The sequence below is a fragment of the Oncorhynchus tshawytscha genome, linkage group LG20 (assembly GCF_018296145.1).
Source record: "Oncorhynchus tshawytscha isolate Ot180627B linkage group LG20, Otsh_v2.0, whole genome shotgun sequence".
In the NCBI taxonomy this organism is placed as follows: Eukaryota; Metazoa; Chordata; class Actinopteri; order Salmoniformes; family Salmonidae; genus Oncorhynchus; species Oncorhynchus tshawytscha.
In genome coordinates, this window is record NC_056448.1 from 35,327,326 (window position 1) to 35,350,629 (window position 23,304).

At 43.3% G+C, this 23,304-nt stretch overlaps 3 protein-coding genes across 5 annotated transcripts; 2 read left to right on the forward strand and 1 right to left on the reverse strand.

Annotated features, from left to right (window-relative positions):
• Window positions 1-610: 610 nt before the first annotated feature.
• Window positions 611-3,192, reverse strand: LOC112219795 (dual specificity protein phosphatase 26). 3 transcript variants are annotated; one of them, XM_024381305.2, is made up of 4 exons: window positions 3,076-3,192; window positions 2,299-2,489; window positions 1,913-2,124; window positions 611-1,480 (listed from the first exon to the last, which is right to left on the reverse strand). In XM_024381305.2, exons 2-4 carry the CDS (start codon window positions 2,475-2,477, stop codon window positions 1,242-1,244), a joined length of 630 nt encoding a protein of 209 aa, XP_024237073.2. In that variant the 5' UTR covers window positions 2,478-2,489; window positions 3,076-3,192; the 3' UTR covers window positions 611-1,241. The 3 variants fall into 3 exon arrangements, with proteins under 3 accessions (XP_024237073.2, XP_024237071.2, XP_024237072.2); XM_024381303.2 differs by having other exon boundaries at window positions 2,299-2,492; window positions 3,018-3,076; XM_024381304.2 differs by having other exon boundaries at window positions 612-1,480; window positions 2,299-2,492.
• Window positions 3,193-6,955: 3,763 nt separating this feature from the next.
• LOC121840160 (CMRF35-like molecule 3) lies at window positions 6,956-10,181 on the forward strand. Its single transcript, XM_042302030.1, has 5 exons — window positions 6,956-7,121; window positions 8,500-8,811; window positions 9,174-9,290; window positions 9,437-9,545; window positions 9,623-10,181. The coding sequence occupies exons 1-5, from the start codon at window positions 7,070-7,072 to the stop codon at window positions 9,744-9,746; spliced, it is 714 nt and encodes a 237-aa protein (XP_042157964.1). The 5' UTR covers window positions 6,956-7,069; the 3' UTR covers window positions 9,747-10,181.
• A 6,027-nt stretch (window positions 10,182-16,208) lies between these two features.
• On the forward strand, window positions 16,209-21,983 carry LOC112220116 (U6 snRNA-associated Sm-like protein LSm1). The gene is made up of 4 exons (XM_024381767.2): window positions 16,209-16,401; window positions 16,856-16,924; window positions 17,026-17,141; window positions 21,475-21,983. The coding sequence occupies exons 1-4, from the start codon at window positions 16,332-16,334 to the stop codon at window positions 21,661-21,663; spliced, it is 444 nt and encodes a 147-aa protein (XP_024237535.1). The 5' UTR covers window positions 16,209-16,331; the 3' UTR covers window positions 21,664-21,983.
• Window positions 21,984-23,304: the final 1,321 nt, after the last annotated feature.

Below are 23,304 nucleotides of genomic sequence, written 5' to 3' on the forward strand. Positions count from 1 at the left end.
GCCAGAAAAAAACCATTGCTTAAAGAAAAAAATAAGCAAACACGTTTTGTGTTCGCCATAAGGCATGTGGGAGACTCCCCAAAAATATGGAAGAAGGTACTCTGGTCAGATGAGACTAAAATTGAGCTTTTTGTCCATCAAGGAAAACGCAATGTCGACCGACGCTGGACAGGAGAAGCAGGAATGAGGAGTCAGAAATTTATTCGGGAACAGACAAGGATACAAGACAGGAACAGCATCAGAACACGGGTAAAATGGACATGAGACAATTAATCCCAAAGCAGGGAACAGAGCTTGGGAACAGACAGATATAGGGAAGGTAATGACATGACACAAGTAATGGAGTCCACGTGAGTCCAATGATCGCTGATGCATGTTACGGGGGGAAGGCAGGTGTGCGTACTGATGGTGGCTTGAGTGCGTAATGCACTCACCGAGAACACCATCCCCAGCATGATGCTGCCATGGTGGTGGCAGCATCATGCTGTGGGGATGTTTTTTATCGTCAGGGACTGGGAAACTGGTCAGAATTGAAGGAATGATGGATGGTGCTAAAAACAGGGAAATTCTTGAGGGAAACCTGTTTCAGTCTTCCAGAGATTTGAGACTGTGATGGAGGTTCACCTTCCAGCAGGACAATGATACTAAGCATACTGCTAAAGCAACACTCGAGTGGTTTAAGGGGAAACATTTAAATGTCTTGGAATGGCCATTTGGGAATGATATGATTGTACATGTCATCAAAATGTCTCCATGTCTCTACTGCACTGTATAGGTTGAAGTTACTTCTATATAAGGCATGATTTATATCCCATTGATACTTAATTCTACCATATAGTTAGTACTGTATAACTGACCACAATACCTGGGACTGTTAGTCAAGACCCAGGCGCTTTTATCCAAAGATAAAAAGGGAAACAGACAACGATTGTCACACGACCACACAGCAGGAAAGAAATTCTGCCTGACGTTTGAATTATATCCATTTCTGGTTGTAAACTGTTTTTCTGGTTTTGAAGATGTCATAAAACCAGATTCTGACCAATTGGTCTCTGTTTCAACCAGGTAAAGACGCCTTTTTCATGACGAGATCAAGACATGGGAAAGACAATGACACACCCGTTGCTGATGTATTTTTCTGGTTTAAAAAATTGTTTACCCTGGTTAACCCAGGTTTTGTAGATGGGTTAGCATTGTTACAACTCTAAAGTAGTGTCTTTAGCTGTGTTAGCCTGTTAGCTCTAAAGAGAGGTTGGAGAGGTTGCGGAGGTTGGGGAGTGTAGAGCCTTGCGGTTGTCCCGGAGGATGCTGTCCAGGCCGTTGAGCTGTCGTAGGAAGCCCCGGTTGGGGATTACGCCACGGTGGTCCTTCACTGCCTTGATGGCCTCCACCAGGGTCAGGTTCTGACGGATCATCAGGTAGGCCAGAACCAGCGTGGCCGAACGACTCACACCCACCGCACAGTGCACCAGCACCTTACCTAGAGGGGAGGGGGGAGAGAGAAAGAGAGGGATGGAAGGAGGGAGAGAGAAAGAGAGGGAAGGAAGGGAGGGAGAGAGAGAGGGAGGGAGGTACAGAAAGAGAAAGAAGAGAAGGAGAGAGAGAGAGATGAGGACGTGTTGACCTCCAGGGCAATAGTACACACACAGGAACATCTGAACAGATCAACAGGTGTGGGATGAATATTTGTAGATGGTGTGCACCTAAGTACGTGTTAAGGTGTATGTGTGTGCAGATGTGAAGGTGTGTATGTGTATGTGTTTTTGTGTGTGTGTGTCTGCGTGAACTACTGCATGCGAGGGGGGCCATGCTTGAATTGTTGCAGGTGAATCGATTGTGCTGACTCAAGCCTCGGTTTTGCTGAGTGTGTTGAGTGTATGTGTGAGAGAGAGAGGAAGACAAATTGACTCACCACCGCTGCTGAGGGCTCTGTGTATGAACTCTGCAGCGGGGTAGAAGTTGACACTCATGTCGAAGGAGGGCGTGTCGTGGGCCTCGATGCCCTGGTAGGTGATGTCCATGCCAGCGTAGTACTCCGCCCCGCCGCGCCACTTACTCTGGGCACAGTTCAGGATGTGGGTGATGCCAAGCCGTGCCAGCTCACGCCGGTCTGATGCAATGTCTCTGCAGTACAGTTGGGTTGGGGAGGGCAATCAGTAAATTGATCAATTATTCAAGCAACCAATCACAAAATTTGCTGAAATTCAGATAGAGGCCTATCTCTTATGTCTAAAAAATGTTTGGATATCATATTAGACTTAGGAAAAAGCACAATGTTTTGCAGCCTAGGTTACTCACTGGTCTCCAATGTAGAGCCTGGGCCAGACCTCGTCGGCATGGTTACACGCTGTTTTCCCAGTGTAGAGGAGCCGTTCCAGCTCAGACACTGTTAGCACCGGGGACCCGCGCCCCGAATCTTTCCTGTTGGGAGATCTCGAGCTGCTCCGGGACCGGGAGAACCGGGACATGAACGCCATCTGGGGCGTGTGCTTCTGGTAGAAAAATAATACATTTTTGTTGGTTGCGTTCCAGACCATCAATATCACAGCAGCATGCGCATATGATTGGTTTATCAGCTCTGTTAATGGTTCCTAAGACGTTAAATGCTTCTCAAGTCATTATGAGATATGTTTATCTACACAACGTTACTTTGTTTTACAATATTTAATACTCGATATGTAATTGCCAAAAACGTGGCCCACTCATGTAGCCTATGAGTGAATAGATTTCGTTAATCAGAAAACATATTTTTGTTGTTGCGTGCATATGCTGGTGAAATCACCATCAGATAACACAATTGGCTTGCAGAGCAAAAACATAGCTATATGAACATATAAAGAATATCCACGTTTTAACGGTGGGCGACATTTCTCTCTGCAATAATACGAGAGCGAATAATCAACATTAAAGCGCATCTATTTCTCTGATTCGCTTGAATTTCTTTGATGTCTGTTTATTCTCGAGTTTATGCTTGATGCTACACAGTATTAATTAGAGTTATCTACACAATGCCTTACATCTTCTAACAACACTACAAACCGGAGGAAAAAAAATCCCACAATAAGAATCATTCACCTTCTTCCTTCTCGTTTCACTTTCTATCTCTCGAGCGTCACCCCTCCTCTCCTCTCCTCACGCGACTACAGGGCGCCCATACTATCCGCCATGTTCCTCGCCTATTGAACATGATACAGCAACAGTGGGATGTAAAATCATGTAAAAATCATAGTTGACCATAAACAGGGTCACAGCAACACATTACTTACCAGGCAAATTTAAGATAACACAACTTTTTCCTCAATATTGTAGCATACCCATGTTATTACTTTACGAAACATTGTTTTGATAGCAACTAATTCGATTATTAGATTATATTACAGAAAGGGGCTTTTCACTAATGATACTGACCAATAAAACATTTAGTATAATAATATTCAATAAAGGCTGCTATAGATGATGAAGGGTACAATAGTTTAGACCAAAACACAACAACATGGCAGGTAGCCTAGCTGTTAAGAGGTTGGTCCAGTAACTGAAATGTTGCTGATTCGAATCACAAGCTAACTAGGTGAATAATCTGTCGATGTGCCCTTGAGCAAGGCACTTAACCCTAATTGCGCCTGTAAGTTACTTGTCCACTAAATGACTAAAATGTTACTTGGCAATGATGCCCTTTATCAGTCAGATGAACTTGTGGATACCATTTTTATGTCTCTGTGTCCAGTATGAAGGAAGTTAGAGGTACACTAGACTTTTATCTCCCTCACCAACTTCAAACATCTGCTGTCTGAGCAGTTAACCGATCGCTGCAGCTGTACATAGACTATCGGTAAATAGCCCACCAATTTTTACCTACCTCATCCCCATACTGTTTTTATTTATTTACTTTTCTGCTCTTTTGCACACCAATATCTCTACCTGTACATGACCATCTGATCATTTATCACTCCAGTGTTATTAATCTGCAAAATTGTAATTATTCGCCTACCTCCTCATGCCTTTTGCACACAATGTATATAGACTCCCCTTTTTTTTCTACTGTATAATTGACTTGTTAATTGTTTACTCCATGTGTAACTCTGTGTTGTCTGTTCACACTGCTATGCTTTATCTTGGCCAGGTCGCAGTTGCAAATGAGAACTTGTTCTCAACTAGCCTACCTGGTTAAATAAAGGTGAAAATATATATATTTTTTTAAATCACCAAAAGTATGTGGACACCCCTTCAAATTGGTGGATTCTGCTATTTCAGACACACCCGTTGCTGACAGCTGTATAAAATCGAGCACACAGCCATGCAATCTCCATAGACAAACATTGGCAGTAGAATGGCCTTACTGAAGAGCTCAGTGACTTTCAACATGGCACTGTCATAGGATGCAACCTTTCCAACAAGTCAGTTTGTCAACTTTCTGTCCTGCTAGAACTGCCCCGGTCAACTGTAAGCACTGTTATTGTGAAGTAGAAAAAATTAGGAGCAAAGTGATAGGCCTCAGAAGCTCACAGAATGCACCGCAGAGTGCTGAAGCACGTAGAGCGGTTCCAGTCGTAGTCCCAAACTGCCACGGTAGCAAGGTCAGCATAAGAGCTGTTCGTTGGGACCTTAATGAAATGGGTTTCCATGGTCAAGCAGCCGCACACAAGCCTAAGATCACCATGTGCAATGCCAAGCGTCGGCTGGAGTGGTGTAAAGCTCGCCGCCATTGGACTCTGGAGCAATGGAAACGTGTTCTCTGGAGGGATGGATCACGCTTCACCATCTGGCAGTCCGATGGATGAATTGTGCTTTAGCGGATGCCAGGAGATCGCTACCTGCCCCCATGGTTCGGGCTAGGCACCTTAGTTCCAGTGAAGGGAAATCTATTGTATTAAAAAATATTTAAAAATCCCCCCTTTTTCGTGATATCCAATTGGTAGATGCAGTCTTGTTCCATTGCTGCAACTCCCGTATGGACTCAGGAGAGGCGAAGGTCGAGAGCCATGCGTCCTCTGAAACACGACCCTGCCAAGCCACACTGCTTCTTGACACAATGCTCGCTTAGCCCGGATGTCAACCACACCAATGTGTTGGAGGAAACACAACTGGCGACCGTGTCAGAGTGCATGCTAGAGCACAATGGGACAAGGACATCCCAGACAGCCAAACCCTTCCCTAACCCAGACGATGCTGGACCCATTGTGCACCGCCTCATGGGTATCCCGGTTGACTGCGACACAGCCCAGGATCAAACCCAGGTCTGTAGTGACACCTCAAGCACTGCGATGCAGGACACAATAGTGCAGTGCCTTAGACCACTATGCCACTCAGGAGGCCCAGTGAAGGGAAATCTTAAAGCTATAGCATACAATGACATTCTAGGCGATTCTATGCTTCCAACTTTGTAGCAACAGCTTGGGAAGGTCCTTTCCTGTTTCAGTATGACAATGCTCCCGTGCACAAAGCGAGGTCCATATAGAAATGGTTTGTCGAGATCATTGTGGAAGAACTTGCCTGGACAGAGCCCTGACCTCAACCCCATTGAACAACTTTGAGATGAATTGGAACACCAACTGCGAGCCAGGCCTAATCGCACAACATCAGTGCCCGAACTCACTAATGCTCTTTTGGCTGAATGGAAGCAAGTCACGACAGCAATGTTCCAACATCTAGTGGAAAGCCATCCCAGAAAAGTGGAGGCTGTTATAGTAGTAAAGGGGGGACCATCTCATTATTTTGGAATGAGATGTTCAACGAGTAGGTTTCCACATACTTTTGGCCATGTAGTGTATTTTTATGAGCCAATGCGAACTAGCGTTAGTGCAATGGCTGGAAGTGAGTCATGGCGCTAACACTAGTTAGCAACTTCCTTCAAACAGCATGCAGAGACCTAAAAATGGTATCCACAACTTAGTCTGACTCTGGGAAGTAGAAATCCCAAAGTATCCCTGTAAGGACCAGGACAGCCACCAGGTAAAGCATATTTGAAGAAGAATCGCAAGTTTTTCAATGATGGTTTTATCAGAATTGAATAACGTAGTGTGTGTGAGTTGAACACAATTACATTCGGTTGTGGATTTGTTGATATCTACGTTGCATTGCAGGATGAAAATATGCCTATTTATTGAAGCTCCATTTAAGAATCGTGGTGTGTTTCACCATCTTGTGTTTAGATAAAGTACTGCATGCACACAGACTATTCACTGCAAAGTAGTTGCAGTGGTGGAAAAGGTACCCAATTGTCATACTTTAGTAAAAGTAAAGATACCTTAATAGAAAGTGACTCAAGTAAAAGTGAAAGTCACCCAGTAAAATACTACTTGAGTAAAAGTCTAAAAGTATTTAGTTCTAAATATACTTAAGTATCAAAAGTAAATGTAATTGATAAAATATACCTAAGTATCAAAAGTAAAAGTATAAATCATTTCAAATTCAATGCCCCTATCAGAGCAGACCTGCTCTCCAGTACCACAGAACAAGCCTTGAAGAGAAGATAACCAGAGAGGATCTGACTTGCTATGTTATACGGCAGGGTAGCCTAGTGGTTAGAGCGTTGGACTAGTAACTGGAAGGTTGCAAGTTCAAACCCCTGAGCTAAAAAAGTCCAAATCTGTCGTTCTACCCCTGAACAGGCAGTTAACCCACTGTTCCTAGGCTGTCATTGAAAATAAAAATTTGTTCTTAACTGACTTGCCTAGTTAAATAAAGGTTAAAAAAAATACCTAGAAGATATACCAGAGGATCTGACCCATAGACATGTGCTGTGTAAAGGACTAAAACAGAAATGTCTGATGTTATGAGGCCTCCTTTGTAGCTAGGTGCTCTGTTCCCGGAGTGTAAGCGTATTGGATAAAGAAACAAATTAACTCTACGTAAATAAAGAATGAAATTCAGGTGACTGGACGCCTTGGGTTACAACTAGCCTAGATAAGATATTACTTCCTGCCACAGATGGGGCAGGTGTGCACAAACAGAACCAGGAAGAGAGTTACAGACATTGATGTTTAAGTAAAGTCATTGTCTTTGGTGCTTTGGTCCTTCACACACACATTTGTGCACAGGTACTATATAACACGCAGACACAAGCTCACACATGGTTTCTCGTCTCTCCTTCTCCCTCCTCCTCATCTTCTCCAGACTCTCAGGTAAGGGCACCATGTTTCTCTGAAGTGATTGTGCTCCATGAACTTAGGAACATGCTGACATTGAAGACAGGAGCAGCAGGTGGCTTCTGTTGGTTTCATACAAGAAAGTTGTATCTATATTTTGGATGTGAATATGTTTTGATCAACCCTGATTTATTTTTAAATACACTACTGGTCAAAAGTTTTAGAACACCTACTCATTCAAGAGTTTTTCTATATTTTTACTATTTTCTACATTGTAGAATAATAGTGAAGACATCAAAACTATAGAATCATATAGTAAGCAAAAAAATTGTTAAGCAAATCAAAATATATTTTATATTTGAGATTCTTCAAAGTAGCGACAATTTACCTTGATGACAGTTTTGCACATTATTGGCATTCTCTCAACCACCTTCATGAGGTAGTCACCTGGAATGCATTTTAATTAACAGGTGTGCCTTCTTAAAATAACTTTGAACGTTTCTTCAAGTGTCAGGAATGGATGACCCAGAGTTACCTCTGCTGCAGAAGATTAGTTCATTAGAGTTACCAGCCTCAGAAATTGCAACCCAAATAAATGCTTCACAGAGTTCAATTTACAGGCGCATCTCAACATCAACTGTGTATTTCCCACCGTAAAGCATGGAGGAGGAGGTGTTATGGTGTGGGGGTGCTTTGCTGGTGACACTGTCTGTGATTTATTTTGAATTCAAGGCACTACTGCATTCTGCAGCGATACGCTATTCCATCTGGTTTGGACTTAGTGGGACTATCATTTGTTTTTCAATCGGACAATGACCCAATACACCCACAGGCTGTGTAAGGGCTATTTGACCAAGAAGGAGAGTGATGGAGTGCTGCATCAGATGGCCTCCACAATCCCCCAACCTCAACCAAATTGAGATGGTTTGGGATGAGTCGGACCGAAGAGTGAAGGAAAAGCAGCCAAGAAGTGCTCAGCATATGTGGGAACTCCTTCAAGACTATTGGAAAAGCATTCCAGGTGAAGCTGGTTGAGAGAATCCCAAGAGTGTGCAAAGCTGTCATCAAGGCAAAGGGTGGCTATTTGAATAACCTCAAATATAACATATATTTTGATTTGTTAAACACTTTTTTGGTTACTACATGATTCCATATGTGTTATTTCATAGCTTTGATGTCTACACTATTATTCTACAATGTAGAAAATAGTAAAAATAAAGAAAAACTCTTGAATGAGTAGGTGTTCAAAAACCTTTGACCGGTAGTGTGCATATATACGGTATAGCCCGAGAAATGTTCACTTACAGTTACCATGGAAAAAGGTACATCATTCCTGCACTGACAAGAAAAAGAACCCTAAAATCACAAGACATCTTAAAATCTAATTGAATGTTTTCTGTTTCTATGTCTACAGGAACGGACGGGATTAGGTTGATGTCTGTGTGGACAGGAGACTCCATCGCCATCCCATGTATCTATCATCAGGATTACCTAAACCATGTCAAATACTGGTGTAAAGGGGATTCCTGGATTACATGCTCTTATGTGGTACGCACTGACCATCCCAATAGCAGTGGTAAAACCTCAATATCTGATGCCGTCAATCTGAGAACCTTTACTGTGACTATGAAAAGTCTAGAACAAAGTGATTCTGATATTTACTGGTGTGTAGTGGAGAAGAACGGACCAGATGAATGGCTAGAATTGTTCAAACTAGTCATTACAGGTAAGAAGATCCCTGCACTGCTTGAGTCTGTGTTTAGTAAAGCACAATGAATAATGCCCAGTAATGTCCAATGGATAGTCCTGTTGATGAGTGTGTCACTGACATTCTTAGACAATTACTGACATTATTGCTTCATTTTCTGATAACTATCAACTAGCAAGCTGACCCAAGAAATGTAGATAAAATGTTGAATGGCATAAATATCAGTACTGTAGAAGAATGACATTTGAAATACAATTCTATGTCTATTTTGATAATGAAACTTACACATCATGTAACTTAGTGGTCTGTTGAATTAAGAGTCTTGAATGGACGTTGTTTTTCTGCTCCTGAGTTCTTGTGTTCTGAACCTCTTTATTCAGACAGTCCTATTGTTGACCAAGAGGAGACTGGAGTTGAGTTTTTTTTTTTGACATCAATACCAACTATTCAAGAGATGTTTGCAGTTCAAACAATAACACAGTTTACCACCACCATCAGTAAGTACTGCGCAATCTCTTTTCACACAATATTGTGAATCAGTAATGCGAAAACTTCCCATTTTGATGTAGGTTCTGCTTTATATTCACACTTTGATCCTAGTCTGTGAAGTACTGATACTACATTTTTTCTTAAACATTGACAGCAATGCCAATGCCAACTACCCAAGAGCTCTCAGTTATGACGGGAGAATATGCACTCTCCTCTTCCACCTCACAGGCCTCAGTCAACAACACACACCATGGAGCCCAGCGGTAGGCTACACCATCCTATAGTCATTATGCAAAGATTTCATGAATTACTATCTCAAAGCAATGCTATTCTTCTACAGATGGGAGCGAACATTATTCTACCTGCCGAAAACTGTTAATGCAGTGGTGTTCCTCTTGTGCACCATCATGGCTGTGGTGAAGTATAGGACAAACCGACTCCGAGGTCAAACTGAGGATGAGTAGAAACCTCTGAGGTGCCGCTTGGAGTATCACTTCACACACCACTGTGGACACACTCTCACATTCACTCACTATGGAAAAGTTATTCAATGTGTTTAACAGACATCTCAAGTGTGTGTATATGAGTGTTTCATGGTTAGCCTATGTGTACTTGTAAAATGGAACTCATGATGACCAAAGTGTTGTTGACAGATAGTTATTAAGTTGATTCATAGTTGATATTTGATCATTTTGCATCATAGGGATATTTTGAAGTTATATATCTTGAAAAGTTGATTGCTGACAAGCAAAACATTTTGGGACTATGTCAACAATGGACTAATGAAACAAATACCAAAAGACAGTTTTTGGGTGTTTTCCTTTAACAAATCCTCTCCCTTGAATCAGAGCCTTGGAATACCATTCTGTCTATGTTCTCCAGCTTTATAAATGGAATATGAATGCTTTGCTAATAAACCATTTTAAAGACACTACTAATGATGTGAGCTCTATGTTCTGTGGGTTTGTGTGGGAAATTCTGATAAATAAAAAGTAGTTTCCTGACTTGGAGTGAACAATAGAATGTACTGTATAGCTCAGTGGTAATGTATCATGACATCATGGAATGAGTTGACCTAAAACCATCAGTCTTCCGGTAAAGCAGCTTCATGTTAGAGGACATTGTGGTTTTTGAGCTATGTCTATGACCAGGGTTTGTTTCCTGTGTGGATACAGACTATGTTTATTGTATCTATTACTATTTATTTAGTTTCAAGATCTGTGTATTTTTTTAGGCAAGGGAGTTCATATTTGAACTTTATCTAAATGTCTTAGAACCACATTAAGACTGGGTTGTGGTCTGGAGGACCAGGAAACATGAACCAGGCTTAGGTGTGGGTGTCTGTGGAATTGTGAGCTGGTGTTATGTCTCTCTCTCTCCTTCATGTCTGTAGTGTGAGCTGGGGTTCTGTCTCTCTCTCTCCTTCATGTCTGTAGTGTGAGCTGGGGTTCTGTCTCTCTCTCTCCTTCATGTCTGCAGTGTGAGCTGGGGTTCTGTCTCTCTCTCTCCTTCATGTCTGCAGTGTGAGCTGGGGTTCTGTCTCTCTCTCTCCTTCATGTCTGTAGTGTGAGCTGGGCATCTGTCTCTCTCTCTTCTCTCCTTCATGTCTGTAGTGTGAGCTGGGGTTCTGTCTCTCTTCTCTCCTTCATGTCTGTAGTGTGAGCTGGGGTTCTGTCTCTCTCTCTCCTTCATGTCTGTAGTGTGAGCTGGGGTTCTGTCTCTCTCTCTCCTTCATGTCTGTAGTGTGAGCTGGGGTTCTGTCTCTCTCTCTCCTTCATGTCTGTAGTGTGAGCTGGGGTTCTGTCTCTCTCTCTCCTTCATGTCTGCAGTGTGAGCTGGGGTTCTGTCTCTCTCTCTCCTTCATGTCTGTAGTGTGAGCTGGGGATCTGTCTCTCTCTCTCCTTCATGTCTGTAGTGTGAGCTGGGGTTCTGTCTCTCTCTCTCCTTCATGTCTGTAGTGTGAGCTGGGGTTCTGTCTCTCTCTCTCCTTCATGTCTGTAGTGTGAGCTGGGGTTCTGTCTCTCTCTCTCCTTCATGTCTGTAGTGTGAGCTGGGGTTCTGTCTCTCTCTCTCCTTCATGTCTGTAGTGTGAGCTGGGGATCTGTCTCTCTCTCTCCTTCATGTCTGTAGTGTGAGCTGGGGTTCTGTCTCTCTCTCTCCTTCATGTCTGCAGTGTGAGCTGGGGTTCTGTCTCTCTCTCTCCTTCATGTCTGCAGTGTGAGCTGGGGTTCTGTCTCTCTCTCTTCTCTCCTTCATGTCTGTAGTGTGAGCTGGGGTTCTGTCTCTCTCTCTCCTTCATCTCCTTCAGCTGGGGTCTGTACAGTGTGAGCTGGGGTTCTGTCTCTCTCTCTCCTTCATCTCTGCTGTGTGAGCTGGGGTTCTGTAGATCTCTCTCTTCCATCTCTGCAGTGTGAGCTGGGGTTCTGTAGATCTCTCTCTTCCATCTCTGCAGTATGAGCTGGGGTTCTGTAGATCTCTCCCTCTTCCATCTCTGCAGTGTGAGCTGGGTATCTGGGTTTCCTACTCATTCTCTCTCTCCATCTCTCAGGGCCCAAACCCTGAGCATCAAAGTGAAAAGATGTTCAGCAGTACAGTGATTCCTCTGCAGCTCAGGACAACTCAGAGGGTAAAAACATTGAACCAAAGACCACAAACTCCTCTGCACACTCCACTGACTTGCATCCACTAAAAGACCATACTGCTTGTCTACAGAGCAGCAAGGGGATCTGACCCTCCCTGCCTTCAGGCTATGTTCAAACTCTACACCCCAACCTGAGTACTCTGTTCTGCCACCTCTTCTCTCCTGGTCCTTCTACCCCTACGGTATGGCAGCCCCCGTCAGACCAGACAAATCTCTTCTTTGTCCTGGCACTCCAATGGTGGAACAAGCTTCTCCCTGCCCCTCTTCCGAAAACATCTGAAACCATACCTCTTAAAAGAGTATCTTAAATAATCCTGCAGCCCACCCCCAAAAAATAAAATAATAACTTGCCTTTTGTGAACAAACACTCACACTTGAGTTTTTTTTCCCTACTAGCAATGACTTTGCCTATAGCAACTTTATTGAGAAAAAAGGTACTTACTATGATTGAGATATGTGGTTTTCCCACCTAGCTAACTGTAAGTCACTCTGGATAAGAGTGTCTGCTAAATTACTCAAATGCCAATGTAAACTATAGGCCTAAGCACTAACAGATAGTTAAGCACATCCTTCAATTATACCGAGTTAGTTTGAGGATATAAATGTATGCCTATAAGATGTTTACCTACTTAGGATTTATCCATGGAAATTGAATTTGGCGACTAGTGCCCCCAACTCTCCATTTGCTGTCAGCCAGGTTATCTGCATGCATCCATCTTTGTGAAATCATGAGTAGCCCTACTGTACACTGACTGTACAAAACATTAGGAACACTTTTAGGTTAAAAATAATAATAATCTGTTTTGTTTGCTATTTTGGCATTAATACGTGTCACATATCAGTTTGCAAACAATGTAAAAAATAAATCATTAATTAAGTTAATAAAGCCGCATACAAACATTGTCTCTTTTTTGTTTTCTTGAGTAAGGCAGATGCAAAATTGTGTTTCAGCCTAGCTCAGTGCTTTCTGTGGTGGTGGGGCTAGCCAGCAGAAAATACAGAGTGTTGCGCCTGATTGGCTCAGTTTTCTCTCATGATTGGCTCAGTTTTCTGTCACTCATGGGACAGTACGTCATCCCCAATTCTAAGGTTAGAGCTCTAAAATTTTAGCCCCTTGAGTTCTGCCATAGAGTTATATTAGAAGCGGCCATCCAAGAAGGCTCAAGGTCATTGGCCACAGATAGAATGACATCAAATCACGTTATATTTACAGTAGCTTTGATTGGACTGATCATGTCAACATCTTACTTTCAAAGTCTTAGCTAGCGGTCATCATCAGTTATCATCAAGTCGACAATCTACTGGCAAATCCTTTTTAATCCTTGTCATTGAAGATAAATAATGAAGAGAAATTATAGATAAAAAGTATCCATGCTCATTGGCCATTGTACATGAAGATTACACAACAATGAGTAGTTTGGAATGAATCAGTGGCTAACTGCAAGTATTGCAAAAAAACACTAATGTTAGCCTGCTATTCAATGGAATGGCTGTGTTTTTTCAGAGTTCCAACCATAAATCCAGAGAATTGCAGACTTTCATGTCAAAGTTTGAGACAAAATTTGCCCACCAAGGGCCGCTGCGCCACCTTCACAAAATGTATTGTATGCTGCTGCATAAATGATGGTATATACAAGGGATATATGTATAATGTAGCTAAGAAAGTAATACTAAGTGTATGTTGTGTAGTAAGATGTTAGTCACCAATGTGCCTCACCCTAATAATTTGGTCTATTTTCACCAACGCGGTATTGTTAACACAGAACATTAGTAGTTGTGGTAATGGCTTCACACAACATTCTATAATAGAATTGTGTTATTTAACGCGTCAAATAGCGTTATATGACGTGTATCTTTTTTGACACGTAAAGACCCAAACGACATTCTATGTGCCTAATAATTGTGTCTATTTTCACCTCTTAATTTCACCTACTGTTCTAACTTGGTAGTGCACAAATAGCCTATAACCTGTTTTAGAGAAATGTAATCATCGAATATTGTAAGAGCTTTCATTGTCTGTTTATATACCCCATTTATTTATCCTACGGTTCTGACTGGTACAGGGAGTACGTTGTAAGAACGGCCCATGTTCTGAATTCTGTCGCTGTACATTTCAAAAGTGCTGAACACATAGTTATATTGACTATATCCGTCCTAGCTCGCTCATTAATGTCTTAATCGAAATTACAGATTGCCTCTTATCTGCTTGTCGTCCCCTTATGCCATAATTTGTACATCTCATTTTTTTGTAGAAACCACATTTGTTTAAGCAAGTCAGCAGAACAGCTATGTTTTTTTAAAAGGCAGTAATGAAGCTGAATGAACTGTTTCGCTGCCAGACAAGGCTCGGATGATAGCCAGGTGTAGCAGTGGTAGGGTGTTGGGACTCTGCTGTTGGGATTCTGCTGTTGGGTCAGCTTTATGTAGGCCCTAACAGTTTGTGGGCAACCTTTGTCACTGTTATAGTGCAATTCATGTATTGTTTAGTGTTGTGTTGTGTAGTGGCTTTTCTGGCATGCATCCCACATTTTTTGTGTGTTTGCCCCACCAAGATTTACATGCTAAAATCGCCACTGTGTAGGTGCATGGACTATACAAGGTATTGAAAGCATTCCACAGGGATGCTAGTCCAATGCTTCCCACAGCTGTGTCCAGTTGGCTGGATGTCCTTTGGGTGGTGGACCATTCTTGATACACACGGGGAACTGTTGAGTGTCAAAAACCCAGCAGTGTTGCCGTTCAAAGGCACTTCAATCTTTTGTCCTGCCCATTCACCCTCTGAATGGCACACACACACAATCCATTTCTCAACTGTTTCAAGGCTTAACATCCTTCTCCTCCCCTTCAACTACACTGATTGAAGTGGATTTAACAGGTGACATCAATATGTAATGGAAAGAGTAGGTGTTTCTAATGTTTTGTACACTCAGTGTATGTTCCAGCAGAGGAAGGCAGATGTTTGGGTTAAATGAGTCCATATGGTATAGTCTCTGAGGGAACTTAGGGAAGCATGTGTAGACCAATAGAAGCAGGAAGAAAGTTTAAGACTGTAATATATTTGTATTTTATAAAAGTAGATAATGGCCAGAATTTCCATCCATGGTCAAACTCTTAACATGTACACATGATTATACTCTCTCTTGTGGCATCACTGTGGAATGAGATGATGAAACCAATCAAGTATGGTACTGGGTCGTCCCGAGTTACCACAGCCTCAAAGTTATAATTATGGCTAAACTCCACCTATTTATACAAGTTCTCTACTCAAAATCAGATTTGAAGCCTAACCCTAAACTTAACCCTAACTTTAACCACACTGCTAACCTTATCCAGTGGCAGTTCCAGCTTGTATGGCTCCCTGGGCGAACCCCCCCTCACAAAACACCATTCTGCACTAACTGTCATTTTTATTCAGACATTTGGAACAACACAAATAAATAATCAAAACATTTAAAACTATATAAATATGTATAAAAATAAGACTCGTAAATATAAAAAATAAGTAATTAGTACTGTACAAATATAGAGGTGGGCTATTTGATAGATTCCCCTGCTCACGGTACCTGAGTGGGAGACCTTCCCAGGCAGTAGCCTGCCTAGCTCACAAACTAGAAACAGGGCACCCTCTCCGACAAGGTTAATTGACCAACAGCCCCACACGGTGACATGATCCCATTGACATAAAGTGGGGCGACATAAAGTGGGGCGGCAGCGTAGCCTAGTGGTTAGAGCGTTGGACTAGCAACTGAAAGGTTGCAAGAACAAATCCCTGAGCTGACAAGGTACAAATCTGTCGTTCTGCCCCTGAACAAGGCAATTAACCCACTGTTCTTAGGCTGTCATTGAAAATAAGAATGTGTTCTTAACTGACTTGTCTAGTAAAATGAGTGATAAAAAACGATCGCGTAAATGACACCATTCTGAACATAATTCGTGCAGCGCCCCTGTGCCATACCCGGCAAGATGCCGCACTGTGCGCCTGCCTATGTCGCCTATGTGTAAATCCGCCACTGTTTATGCCTAACACTAAACTTAAATTAGGACCATTTTTATTTTGTGGCTGTGGTAACTAGTGACAACCATGGTGTTGTACGGGATAAGAAGTGGGAGGATTTTTGTTGTTGAAGATTATATAATTACTGGTGTCTATTTGGGTTTAATATTATAACCTACAGACAAATACATCTATTCTGTAATAACACTCTAGAATTAAAACTTCAAGTGGCGTCAAATTTGGTTTGACCAATAGTAGCAGAGAACGGAGCTACCCAACTGTCTTGTGCGTACATTACATAACAGGAAGTGTTTCACTATCGCCCAAACCGAACTGCACGAGAGTCCGATGGCCTGAAAGGACAGTGACACAACAGCAAATAACCCCTCTAAATTCGCACCAAACATCGTGTACATGAGATTTACAAGCCGACCAAAAATGAACTACATGCCAGGAACAGCCAGCCTCATCGAGGATATCGATAGTAAGTCGATGGCGCTGCATGGCCATTCCAAGGCATGCTAACACCGCTAGCCGGTGTTGTGTCGAGATGCACCGGTTTTTACCGTTGGTTGGTTCTGGTAGAGGGTTTTAGAAATAATGTCCATTGATATATTTGTTAGATAACAGCTTGTAAAGCAGCGCCAACATGACATGCACACACATGGTATTACCAGAGGACTTGATGTGTGCGCCTGACACTTAGATGAGTGCACACCTGAACACTGTTATCAAATCAACTGTCAACATAGCTACCTCCCTAGGTCAGGGGCAACGGCTGTAGGCCGCGATTGTAAGCAGAGCATGACCAGTAGGCTACTAATCTAACCATCAATAATCATGATCTCTTTTCATAAACCCCCAACAAAAATGCACAGTTAAAACCATAGTAATTGCATCAAATATACAATCATTTTGCTGCCTGTTTGAATTGACAGAAAAACATCTCGTCCTGCTCAGAGATGGAAGAACGTTGATCGGCTTTCTCAGAAGCATTGATCAGTTTGGTATGTAAGTATTCCAACCATTGCATTGCAATACCATAGTATTGCATACAACATAGTCGGAAAGCAACCAAGCATTTTTGTGTACGTGTTTGTGTGTGTAGCCAACCTGGTGCTGCAGCAGACGGTGGAGAGGATCCACGTGGGCAAGAGGTATGGAGACATCCCTCGAGGAATCTTTATCGTCAGGGGAGAGAACGTAGTCCTCCTGGGGGAGATCGTAAGTCAGCAACAAACACACACAGACCCCCTTACAACTACACATACTTGGAGTGTAATTCTTATTTACAATGACAACCTACCCCAGCCAAACCCAGACGATGCTGGGCCAATTGTGTGCTGCCCTATGGGACTCCCAATCACAGCCTGGATTTGAACCAGGGTGTCTGTAGTGACGCCTTTAGCACTGAGATGCAGTGCCTCAGACTGCTACGCCACTCGGGAATGGGTGTATGAAAAGGGAATCGGCGTATGAAAAGGGAATCGGCTAAATGGGAAGATTTGTTGTCACTCAAGCGTTTATTTGTGGCTGATTGGGTTTCACTACGAGTCGATAGTAAGCCGCCGACCAGTACTCCAGTGTTGTGCCTGCTGACTTGAAGTGATTCCTACTGGGTGTCGGGTCGCTGGCGGTAGCTACGTGGCCATTTTTTTTCTCTCACATGATTTTATTTCAAGTATGATAGCAGCCTACACAAGAAATAACTAATATTGATAACCATCTAGTTGTCACCTTGATACATCCAGTATCAGTCAAAAGTTTTGAGAGTAATAGTGAAGACAGCAAAACTATGAAATAACACATGGAATCATGTAGTAATCAAAATACATTTTATATTTGTGTTTCTTCAAAGTAGCCACCCTTTGCCTTGATGACAGCTTTGCACACTCTTGGCATTTTCTCAACCAGCTTCATGAGGTAGTCACCTGGAATGTATTTTAATCAACTTGTGTGCCTTGTTAAAAGTTAATATGTGGAATTGATTTCCTCAATGCGTTTGAGCAAATCAGTTGTGTTGTGACAAAGTAGGGGGTATACAGAAGATAGCCCTATTTGGTAAAAGACCAAGGCCATATTATGGCAAGAACAGCTCCAATAAGCAAAGAGAAATGACAGACCATCATTACTTTAAGACATGAAGGTCAGTCAATCTGGAAAATTTCAAGAACATTGAAAGTTTCTTCAAGTCGTAAAAACCATCAAACGCTATGATGAAACTGGCTCTCATGAGGACCGCCACAGGAAAGGAAGACCCAGAGTTACCTCTGCAGAGGATAAATTCATTAGTTACCAGCCTCAGAAATTGCAGCCCAAATAAATGCTTCAGAGTTCAAGTAACAGACACATCTCAATATGAACTGTTCAGAGGAGACTGCGTGAATCAGGCCTTCATGGTCGAATTGCTGCATAGAAACCACTACTAAAGGACACCAATAATAAGAAGAGACTTGCTTGGGCCAAGAAACATGAGGAATGGACATTAGACTGGTTCAAAACTGTCCTTTGTTCTGATGAGTCCAAATTTGAGATTTTTGATTCAAACTACCGTGTCTTTGTGAGACACAGAGTAGGTGAACGGATGATCTCCATGTGTGTGGTTCCCACCGTGAAGCATGGAGGAGGTGTGGGGGCTTTGCTGATGACACTGTCTGTGATTTATTTAGAATTCAAGACACACTTAACCAGCATGGCTATGAAAGAATTCTGCAGCGATACACCATCACATCTGGTTTGCGCATTTGTTCTTCAACAGGACAATGACCCAACACACCACCAGGCTATGTAATGGCTTTGACCAAGAAAGAGAGTGATGGAGTGATGCATCCGATGACCAGGCTTCTACAATCACTCAACCTAAACCCAATTGAGAGGGTTTAGGATGAGTTGGACTGCGGAGTGAAGGAAAAGCAGGCAAACTGTGCTTAGCATATGTGGGAACTCCTTCAAGACTGTTTGAAAAGCATTCCAGGTGAAGCTGGCTTGAGAAAATGCCAAGAGTGTGCAAAGCTGTCATCAAGGCCAAGGGTTCGCTACTTTGAGTAACCTAAAATATATTTTGATTGGTTTAACACTTTTTTTGGTTACTACATGATTCCATATATGTTATTTCATAGTTTTGATGTCTTCACTATTATTCTACAATGTAGAAAATAGTAAAAATAGAGAAACCTTTGAATGAGTAGGCGTGTCAACTTTTGACTGGTACTGTATATACAGTCTACTACAAAATTAGGGGGGAACATGAATGGCAACAACACCAGGACACAGTGCCCTTTGCTCCCACTTGACAAGTGCTACTGTCTGGCAACGCCGCGGGAAGTAGCTACCTATTAGCCAATATCAGAGTGGCAGTCACAGTAAGCACACGCATACAATGCATGAAGCAACAGTAGACCCATCAATACTTTAATAAAAAATAAACTATTGTCAGTTTTATAACTGAACATTTACAATTATTTGTCTAAAACTAAGAGTGAAATACGACTCAGACACATACGACTCAGGCTTCTTAACAGAAGTCTGAACTCTTGCGGTAAGGTAGCTCAATGTAAGGTAATTTCATGGTAGGAAACGGAAGAACAATTAAACACAGCTCAGTCAAAACCATTTAACCTATAGCAGAGCAATAAAATGTAATACATGTTTTAAATTTTATTTTTACTCGCCCACTGCTTTGCTTTCCACTCGCCCACTGCTTTGCTTTCCACTCGCCCACTGCTTTGCTTTCCACTCGCCCACTGCTTTGCTTTCCACTCGCCCACTGCTTTGCTTTCCACTCGCCCACTGCTTTGCTTTCCACTCGCCCACTGCTTTGCTTTCCACTCGCCCACTGCTTTGCTTTCCCCTCGCCCACTGCTTTGCTTTCCCCTCGCCCACTGCTTTGCTTTCCCCTCGCCCACTGCTTTGCTTTCCACGCACCCACTGCTTTGCTTTCCACGCGCCCACTGCTTTGCTTTCCACGCGCTCACTGCTTTGCTTTCCACGCGCCCACTGCTTTGCTTTCCACTCGCCCACTGCTTTGCTTTCCACTCGCCCACTGCTTTGCTTTCCACTCGCCCATTGCTTTGCTTTCCACGCGCCCACTGCTTTGCTTTCCCCTCGCCCACTGCTTTGCTTTCCACGCGCCCACTGCTTTGTCTTCCACTCGCCCACTGCTTTGCTTTCCCCTCGCCCACTGCTTTGCTTTCCACGCGCCCACTGCTTTGCTTTCCACTCGCCCACTGCTTTGCTTTCCACTCGCCCACTGCTTTGCTTTCCACTCGCCCACTGCTTTGCTTTCCACTCGCCCACTGCTTTGCTTTCCACGCGCCCACTGCTTTGCTTTCCACGCGCCCACTGCTTTGCTTTCCACGCGCCCACTGCTTTGCTTTCCACGCGCCCACTGCTTTGCTTTCCACTCGCCCACTGCTTTGCTTTCCACGCGCCCACTGCTTTGCTTTCCACTCGCCCACTGCTTTGCTTTCCCCTCGCCCACTGCTTTGCTTTCCCCTCGCCCACTGCTTTGCTTTCCCTCGCCCACTGCTTTGCTTTCCACGCGCCCACTGCTTTGCTTTCCACGCGCCCACTGCTTTGCTTTCCACGCGCCCACTGCTTTGCTTTCCACGCGCCCACTGCTTTGCTTTCCACGCGCCCACTGCTTTGCTTTCCACGCGCCCACTGCTTTGCTTTCCACGCGCCCACTGCTTTGCTTTCCACTCGCCCACTGCTTTGCTTTCCACTCGCCCATTGCTTTGCTTTCCACGCGCCCACTGCTTTGCTTTCCCCTCGCCCACTGCTTTGCTTTCCACGCGCCCACTGCTTTGTCTTCCACTCGCCCACTGCTTTGCTTTCCCCTCGCCCACTGCTTTGCTTTCCACGCGCCCACTGCTTTGCTTTCCACTCGCCCACTGCTTTGCTTTCCACTCGCCCACTGCTTTGCTTTCCACTCGCCCACTGCTTTGCTTTCCACTCGACCACTGCTTTGCTTTCCACTCGCCCACTGCTTTGCTTTCCACGCGCCCACTGCTTTGCTTTCCACGCGCCCACTGCTTTGCTTTCCACGCGCCCACTGCTTTGCTTTCCACTCGCCCACTGCTTTGCTTTCCACGCGCCCACTGCTTTGCTTTCCACTCGCCCACTGCTTTGCTTTCCACTCGCCCACTGCTTTGCTTTCCCCTCGCCCACTGCTTTGCTTTCCACGCGCCCACTGCTTTGCTTTCCACGCGCCCACTGCTTTGCTTTCCACGCGCCCACTGCTTTGCTTTCCACGCGCCCACTGCTTTGCTTTCCACGCGCCCACTGCTTTGCTTTCCACGCGCCCACTGCTTTGCTTTCCACGCGCCCACTGCTTTGCTTTCCACTCGCTCACTGCTTTGCTTTCCACGCGCCCACTGCTTTGCTTTCCAACCGCCCACTGCTTTGCTTTCCAACCGCCCACTGCTTTGCTTTCCAACCGCCCACTGCTTTGCTTTCCACGCGCCCAATCGCCTATTCTCTGGTCGCCATATTGGGATGCAACTTCCCCCTTCTCCTACACACACCAATGTCTGAATGTGTGTCTACTCCTGTGAAGGACCTGGAGAAGGAGAGTGACACCAGTCTGCAGCAGGTGTGTATTGAGGACATCCTGGAGGAACAGCGACTGCAGCAGCAGAGCAGGCAGGAGGCAGAGAAGACCAAACACCTGGCCCTGAAGGAGAGAGGCCTGGTCATGCCCAGATCAGACATCATGGACGAATATGGAGTACAGCATCAATACTGACCGGTACATACAAACACGGTCAATAGATAATGATCCAAGTTCACTGTCTTTACTTTACCTTTGAGAGTGAATCCCCAATGTACTGGGCACCTTATGACGAAGCACCTTATTTCACATTCAGAGTTTTATATTATGTTTCCCTAAGAGTATCATGGCACTGACATAAATGTACAGGGTTTTTGTTTGAACCATTCTTTTAAACTATTTTGTGAGGTGTAATAACTACATTTTGATTTGTACAGAAGTGAAAAGAGGATTTATCAAAGTTGTACATCACTGGAAAGGCCTTTGTTTGTATTAAACACTTTTATTTTTTAGAACATGGTGTGTCGTGTGTTATAGCTGGTTGTGTTTTAGTTTAGCTGTAGTTTTATGTTTGAGTAGCTAGGTCTATCGGAGTTACCAGTCCAAGATGTGCCGAAACCTCACTGGTGTACCTGCTGCTGAGCCTCCTTTTGGAGCAGATCTGTATCTGACCAGTAGAGGGCGTGCCTGCACTACTTTAGCCATGCGTCTGTACTCGCCTCTTTCTGCATATGTCTGTTGTTTTTTTATTATTTATTTTTATTTAACCTTTATTTAACTAGGCAAGTCAGTTAAGAACAAATTCTTATTTACAATGACGGCCAAACCCTAACCCGGATGACGCTGGGCCAATTGTCTATGGGATTCCCATTCACAGCCGGTTGTGATACAGCCTGGAATCGAACCAGGTTTTGTAGTGACGCCTTCGACCACTGCGTCACTTGGGAGCCCCTGGTGCCCGTGTCACTAATGAAATTTGCAGCTAAAATGCCAGATATCAATTGATTAGGCTCTTTACACATGTATATGGGGCGGCAGGGTAGCCTAGTGGTTAGAGCGTTGGACTAGTAACCGGAAGGTTGTGAGTTCAAACCCCCGAGCTGACAAGGTACAAATCTGTCGTTCTGCCCCTGAACAGGCAGTTAACCCACTGTTCCCAGGCCGTCATTGAAAATAAGAATGTGTTCTTAACTGACTTGCCTGGTTAAATAAAGGTAAAATTAAAAAAAAAAAATATGACACCTGAGTAAACTTGTGATTGATTACGATTAAATTCGAGCCTGATCTGATAAAAAGCTTAAGACTTGATTCTAAATGCTATCCAATGAATTATTAGTAGCTTATAATAAATGTAACACATATTTTAAATTAATATTTGCTGTGTGTGTGTAAAAAAAAAAAAAAAATCTGGCCATATTCACTCCATACATCCCTTCATCATTCACCCTGGGAACAGCTTCACCTCTTTGTTTTCTGATTCTTCTGTATCTTGAATGCTAACAGCATAGTTGGTACTGTTCACACTGTGTGCTACATTGTTACTAAGCTATTTTACCCTCACTGTAGAAAAAAGGTTCCTTATCGAACCAAAAGGGGTATCGTTTGCTTCATATATGGAACTCCTAAAAGTTCTAAATAGAACCCTTTTATAGTTCTTTGATCCGAACCCTAGAGGTTTTTCTTCACTGAACCAAAATGGTTCCATATAGAAGCCTGTGCAATTTATGAATTGTCTACTGCTATTAAATAGTCATCATTTGAGTGAAGAATATCATTTAATAAACAAGAATATCAGCAATGTTTTTTAGAATTGATTGTCATTATATGCAAAGATAG